This window comes from Rutilus rutilus (genome assembly GCF_951802725.1).
Source record: "Rutilus rutilus genome assembly, chromosome: 20".
Classification (NCBI taxonomy): Eukaryota; Metazoa; Chordata; class Actinopteri; order Cypriniformes; family Leuciscidae; genus Rutilus; species Rutilus rutilus.
In genome coordinates this window covers 30,779,488-30,786,671 of record NC_140225.1, presented here as the reverse complement: position 1 = coordinate 30,786,671, position 7,184 = coordinate 30,779,488, and the positions used below count along the sequence as shown (strand labels likewise).

At 37.6% G+C, this 7,184-nt stretch overlaps 2 protein-coding genes across 2 annotated transcripts; both read left to right on the top strand.

Annotated features, from left to right (window-relative positions):
• Positions 1-1,258: 1,258 nt before the first annotated feature.
• LOC311279637 (uncharacterized protein) lies at positions 1,259-2,635 on the top strand (the record flags this gene model as incomplete). Its single annotated transcript, XM_084391264.1, has 4 exons — positions 1,259-1,431; positions 1,536-1,655; positions 1,750-2,082; positions 2,595-2,635. Exons 1-4 carry the CDS (start codon positions 1,266-1,268, stop codon positions 2,633-2,635), a joined length of 660 nt encoding a protein of 219 aa, XP_084247390.1. The 5' UTR covers positions 1,259-1,265.
• On the top strand, positions 2,038-6,503 carry LOC311280230 (serine/threonine-protein kinase pim-2-like). The gene is made up of 11 exons (XM_084392206.1): positions 2,038-2,082; positions 2,507-2,692; positions 2,875-2,967; positions 3,141-3,191; positions 3,376-3,757; positions 3,860-4,039; positions 4,588-4,732; positions 4,920-5,000; positions 5,110-5,206; positions 5,385-5,462; positions 5,960-6,503. Exons 2-7 carry the CDS (start codon positions 2,690-2,692, stop codon positions 4,689-4,691), a joined length of 813 nt encoding a protein of 270 aa, XP_084248332.1. The 5' UTR covers positions 2,038-2,082; positions 2,507-2,689; the 3' UTR covers positions 4,692-4,732; positions 4,920-5,000; positions 5,110-5,206; positions 5,385-5,462; positions 5,960-6,503.
• Positions 6,504-7,184: the final 681 nt, after the last annotated feature.

Sequence of the window (7,184 nt, the reverse complement as noted above, 5' to 3'; positions counted from 1 at the left end):
GTAAATGAAACAATGCAGTTTAACTTGAGGCGATCGTCGGTGTTCAAGCACAATGGCTTGTGTTGATGATATTTAGTTATACAATGGACATGTCTCTTTTCAAATAAAATATGAGTTTTTAAGTGTCTCTTTATGGAAGTATTAATATATGTACTATATAAAAGTAGACAGTTAATATAGTGCCTCTTCTTCAATTGGACATCAATTCTGTCATGTCTGCAACTTGACAAATATGTTGTCAATATTATAATTTTTTTTGTTTTAAATCATGGTCTGTAAGTTTTTGCAAACTCATTATTGAGCTTTATTCAACTTTATGAAACTATAATCAATTGATATGCTATTTTGACAACAAGTTAATGAACAATTTTCATAGTTTTTTAACTTGCTATTCTGTGGCTCCCTCTGGTGGACAACATTAGAATTCGTCTCTGAATCGCATTGACATAAATGTCATAATACTTTTTTGAACGATTACAATATATATATATATATATATATTACTGATATATATTACTTTATATTACTGAAATATTATATATTACTACTATATATATTTATTACTGATAATATACACTAATCAGACTCAAATTCACTGATTCGTGAAACTCAAATTCACTGATTCGTGGTACCTTATTTCATGCTTTAAGTTAACATATTACATTTTTAGCTAAGCAGTTATGATACATTATTATATCACTTGTTAAATGGTTATTTAACAATAACATTCAGTGATTCAGTTTGTTTCCAGATGCGATGTGCGCTCACGCGCTCTGCTCACGCGCGACTTCAGCCATTTCGAATAATGCTGTAACTGTAATGCCTCGAATTTTTGTTGCTAAAACATATACATTATTGTTATGTTATGAATTCATTATAGCAACGCGTGTTATGAATTCGTGTTATGAATTCTGTCTGCAAATATCAACAGGCTAAATCGCTTTCTGCTTGTTGAGACGAGGCGATTCAGAGACTTGCTGAATATTTTCTGTGCTGATCTTGCGATTTTGAAGCTGTTTGGAGGATTTCAGAGAAACTTTTATTCTAGAAGGAGATCCGGAGGATATAATCATTTACATAGTTTATTTATAGTTTTATCATATTATTTCTGTGGACACTTCTACTCGATTGTTCTTTTCTCATTTTAGAGGGAGTTTGGAGTTTTATTTAATTATTTGTTTTATTTTATTGGGAGGGGGTTTTCTGAGGAGAATTTTATTGTATTTTATTGTATTGAATTGTTTGTTATTACAGTTTGAAGGAGGATGCCAGGCCCGAGCCAGGCACAGAGCCAGGAGCTTATTCCTGGATATTTAACACCTCTGTCTTGTGAGTTTGTTTCTGTGTCCACAGGTCCGGCTCAGAGGAAGAGAGAGTTGCAGAGGCCAGATGATGGACGTCCGTCCACTTCATCCAAACACTCTCGCAGAGGTCAGAATAGGCTTTTATTAAAGTTCATAAATTATTTGTCATTGAATATAGAAAGTTGCATTTTTTTGGGTGTGACCACTGACATTGATTATTAATATTATTAGAAATGTTCCAAGACTGGACGTGTCCTCCACTGCCAGGTCAAGTTCCCGTCGAGCCAATGAAGACTTCAAACGTCCCGACTGCGCCAGGTGCCATGGAGGATGTGAACAAGAGCTCCACAGGTGAGACTGAAATAAGGCAGAATGATGACTGCAAAAAATAGAAAGTTGCATTTTTTGATTATTAATATTATTAAAAATGTCTGGAATATTTCAGCCTCAGGCAGATCCAGTGGAGCTGCTTCCACAGATTCTCCACCGGGCATCATGTCCACACCATCTTTGTCCCACTGTGTGAGGGATGTGGTGCGGCGGTTTTGTGGGTCGTCGTCGAGCTTGAGCAGCACAGGCTCGTACATCGTCGAGAAGAGGAGCAGTAGCAGATCTGAGAGCCAACATGAACAGGGCAGTGGCGGAAACAGAAGTTTGTCCAGATCCGACAGCTTCCAAGAGAGGACGTGTCCTCCACTGTCTGGTCAAGTTCCCGTCGAGACTTCGGATGTCCCGACTGCTCCGGGTGCCATGGAGGATGTGAACAAGAGCTCCACAGGTGAGACTGAAACAAGGCAGAATGGTGACTGCTTAAAATGTTTGACAAGTTAAGGTCTGGTCACATTTACTGTTTCTTAGCGAAATTTTTCTGAAATATTTTAGTTGGACAAAACGTTCTTTAAATATATTTTTGTTAAGCCAATTAGCCATGAACTCACTTGCGCTGTCTGACACACACCCGAAAACAAATAAAATGAAATGATTATTACTTAATATTGTGAAAAAATGTTGGTCACCGCTAAGGGACATTTATGCAGGCATTAAGCAGAAACAGGGCGTCGTCAGGCGGATAGCTTGGAAATATTTGCATTACTTTGGATTTGTGACATTAAAGATAAGAATTTAACAGTAAAATGGAAGTTATATCATTGTTAAATGTGAGGTCAGAGATGTTTCTAATTATTTTTTTTTATTTTTTTCAGAGAAACCTACAAAACATAAGAAGATGGAAAGAATGTGTCGGTTCATCAGGAACTTGTGGATGAGTCTGTCCCGCTGCTGTTCTGGCAGTAAAGCTGTGGATGTTGTGGAGCCTTTCGTTCCTCCACTAGATCTGGACTCAGAGCCAGATTCTGATCCAGATCACTCCGGCGTCGAGCCAGATCATGGTAAATCTGCAGTCATTATTGTTTTAAACAGTATTATCGTCTTGTTTCCCACTAAAGATATCTTGAGGCTTGTTTTCAGAGAATATTAATATTATTTTTTCGACCTGCACTGATATTTTTACTATAAAACAAAGGATCTAGCAAGCTCATATATTTCTCATATTTTCCTGTTTGTTTTTCAGACTCCTTTGAGTCTCTATAACGCGGGAGAGATGATTGGATCTGGAGGATTCGGAAGAGTGTTCGAGGGAACACGCAAATTTGATGGCAAAAAGGTAAAGCAGTCTTGTTGAATTGTATAAACATTTTGCTCTTGCACGCATCAAAACATATTTAATACAGATGATTTAATACTTAGATGCTCAAATCGTAAATGTTATGTGTAAGGTCAGGCGCTTGAATGCTGTTACTGTTATTGAATAGTGTGTTTCTTTTTTCATTTTTGCAGGTTGCCATCAAGCGGATGCGGAAGACTTGCAACGATGTTTATCTTGCTATTGTAAGTTGGCCAAAAGCTGAATGTGTATTTAGTTGTTTAAGTGCTGATTACTGTAGTCAATACACCTGTAGGAAGCATTAGGTGTAAATGTAATGGACAAATAAGCCTGGAAAGGCTCTGTTGATCGGATCTACAAAGATCACAGAAAAGTACCTTTAAAAATACCTTCTTTTCTTTTCTCTAGCCTGGGCGTCCCGAACCTCTCATTACAGAAGTGGCTCTGCTGCTAATGATGAGGCAAGAACCCATAAGCCCCTACGTCATAGAACTACACGATTGGTTTGAGCACCCTCGAAAATTCACCCTGGTGATGGAGTATCCCGAACCCTGCGAGAGCGTGCTGGACTTTATCATTCGTAATCCTCAACTGGACGAAACGACCGCACGGGTCATCATGCGACAGGCTGTGCTGGCAGTGCAACACTGCATTGATCATGACGTTTTTCACAATGATGTTCATGCACACAATTTCCTGTTGAAGAAAGACACGTTAGAGCTCAAGCTGATAGACTTTGGCTGTGGTCAGCTGCTTAGTAGTGATGGCTACGACAGCCACATTTACATTGGTGAGCATTTTGGGAGTGTGTGGAAACCTGGATGTAATGACTTGCTGATTATTTGACACTTTGAAAAAATTGCTCAACAATGCACAAATGTCTTGCTTACAGGAGTACTGGATTACTGCCCACCTGAAGTCTTCACAGGACCTCGATTTCACGCCGTCCCAGCAAATGTCTGGGCTCTTGGAGTGTTGCTGTACGAGATGGTGAACGCATGTCCTCCTTTTCACAATCCAACGGAAACCAAAGGAGCCAAACTTACATTTCAGAACACCAGCTTATCCAACGGTGAATGAATGATATTAATAACATTGATGAACACACACATAAAGCAAAAGGCTCAGTACAGACACAGTTAAAGCTGAAGTGTGTAAAATTTTTGATATATAGTTAAATACTATAAGAAATGTAGCTTTAGTCACAGAAGTGAAAGCCAAAATTCACTGCATTTCTACTTTCGGAGATTAAACAGGTCATGAACTCGTCAAAGTGAACAGATCAAAAGACAAATGTTCATAAAGACAAATGCAACACAGCTAAAAGTATTCCTAATATGTTGGACCTGAAACATGCCTTCACAAGTACCAGTAAGAGCTGCGTTTGTGATGTTTGAGTTGGGGATGACGTGATGACGTAGGTTTTTTAAAATATGCTTTATTTTGTAATTTCGCAACGTGCCACTAGTGCAGAAGACAATACATACTTCACCTTTAAAGCAAAGATAAAGAACACTTTACCTTATATTAATCATGTTTCAGATGCTGTTTTCATAGATGCCAACATTAGTGTCACATGGTCATGACTAACCAGCTCTCTCCTTGATAAAATGTGTACAGAATGCAGTGATCTGATTAGCCAGTGCCTAACCCTGGATCCAACTAAACGCCCGACGTTACAGCAGATCTTACAACATAAGTGGATTAGAAATGATCTACTGTAGGATGGAGAACTTCAGGAGATTCACTCGATCAGAGATTTCAGGTGTGAGGAAGAGTAACAGACAGAGTAGATTATTAGCATTTGTCTTCAATTCTGGATTATTTGTAGTGAGGTTTTCAAATTTTTGTTCATTGTAATGTTCTTTTTATAGTCAAGTCAAGTTTATATATATATTAGTATATTTTTTTCACCAATTGTGTCACTTGATGTTTTTTTTTTTTTAATTCAGTAGTTTCTGACTCTAAACACGCTGAAGAAGAGAAGGCTGAGTTCAGAAGGAAGCTCCAGACCTGGTTTCCTGGCATTGAAGGTAAGAAATTCAGCCAGCGCCACAACAACAAAAGATACTGTTTTCTTTTAGATTATTAATATATTATTTCCACCAATTGTATCTTAATTATTATTTTTCATTCCTCCAGTATCTGAATCTAAACCAAGTGGAGAAGAGAAGGCTGCCGTTTTATAATACTCGAAGGCGAGAGGCTTTCTAAGCGAAACCCCATTCGTCGTCACAGCGTAACGTCTCCTACTCAGGGAACGAGGGTTACATACATAACCCAGACGATTTCTCTTAAACATTTAGGATACTCGTTAATTTGTTTTTTCCCCAGAAATAAATTCTTGAACATAAAAGTTGTTCTCTAATATTGATTATTTCCATCAATTGTGTCTTAATGATTTTTTATTCCTCCAGTATCTGACTCTAAACCAAGTGAAGAAGAGAAAGCTGAATTGAAGAGAAAACACAAGACTTGGTTTCCTGACCTCCAAGGTAAAAACTTCAGCTAAGGCTGCAACCACCATAGACATTGAGAGGGACCCACATTTCCCCCAGATATTCAGGGTAATTGTCGAAAATCATCTCTTATTATGATAAATTATTTTCAGATTTATTAAAAACAAACAAACACGGTCTTCAACTAAGCTACTTTGTTTGTTATCCTCAATTTAGAATACTTTGTATATTTCAGTCAAATTCATAGACCCCTCATGGTGAAACAAGTTATATGTCTTTTTTACCTCCTTCCAGCTTATTAAACCTGATTATGTCTATTTCCTGTCACAGTTGGTAGATCCGCTGTCTCATTCTGGTCTTGTGTGTGTGTGTGTGTGTGTGTGTGTGGGTCTCCTTTGCGCTGATTGTTTCTTGTGGGCGTTACCGCTTATTATCATCATCAGCGGCAGCTGCAGACCATCTAGCCAGCTTACTTAATAACAATATTTAATACTTAATACTTAATGCCCTGTCTTTCGTCTTGTGTTTGTCAGATCGTTGTTGAAGCTTCCCGTGTTCGTGCCTGTTTCCTGTATTCCTCGTGTTTCCCGTCTCACTGGATACCGGATTGCTTCACTCCCGTTCTCACCTCTGGATTATCTTCTCTGCTTCACTCACCCCTGGATCGCCCATCTCAGTCCCTGCGTCACCGCTCTCCTGCAGTCTGTGTTCCTGGTCTGACTTTCGGCATCAAGCGATCATCTGCCTGTTCTGAGTTTTCCTGTGTAAACATCTGTTCAATAAATCATCATTTTACTTGCTATTGCTTCCGTCTTACTTATCATTACATTTCCTCAAAAGGAAAATGTAGGTGCAAGTCAGCGAAGTCCATGTAAAAAGCGGAGCGTGCCTAAGGATACCAGCGAATGAACAAGGGAACGAAGCATCACCAACATTTGTACTTTGTAAAATGAACTGAATAAAAAAATTAAACTTTATTTATTAGGACGATACACATGAATTAACAATGGTGTTTACATTTAAAGCCAAAATAGCTCATTTTCATGTATAAATATACTATATTCTCTGTATTATAAATATGCATAAAGTGAAGATAATCATAGTATGCACATGTGGCCTGAACAACATATTAAAGTCACCATGAAATGGACAATTGGACAATTCTTGTTTTTATTGAATATTGCAATAAAGAAATAATTTATTATAAATGATTTATCCATGCACATCATATATATATACATATACAGAGAAAACTGCATTGTATATGCACACATAGGACCACTCCCACCATCACAATGCAATGGACATTGTGCAGGGATGATTTTTGTCCAAATTAATCAAGGCTAGAAATTATGAGAAAAAAGTCAGAATTGCGGGATATAAGGAGTTTAGAAATGTGAATTGTGAGATAAAAAGGTGCAATTACCTTTTATTCTGTGGCGGAAACAAGCTTCTATACATCACTGAATTAAAACAGCTGAAGAAACTAAGAGGTGGATCCTGTAAAATCTTTTATTAGCTTTATTATAATATCATCATCAACAACATCATATTCTGAGAGTATAAAACCAGCTACAATCTCAGAGTCTTGCTCACATGAGGCTTTCTTAAAAATCAATTAGTGGTAAAAAAACATTAAAATCAGACAATCTCAAAATCTGTCTCTTAAATCGCAATGTCCCTCAACCTGTGACAGACCGGCTTATTGTTTTATAAATGAGCTACCATGCAATGCATTTGGCCTATTTCTAAACACAG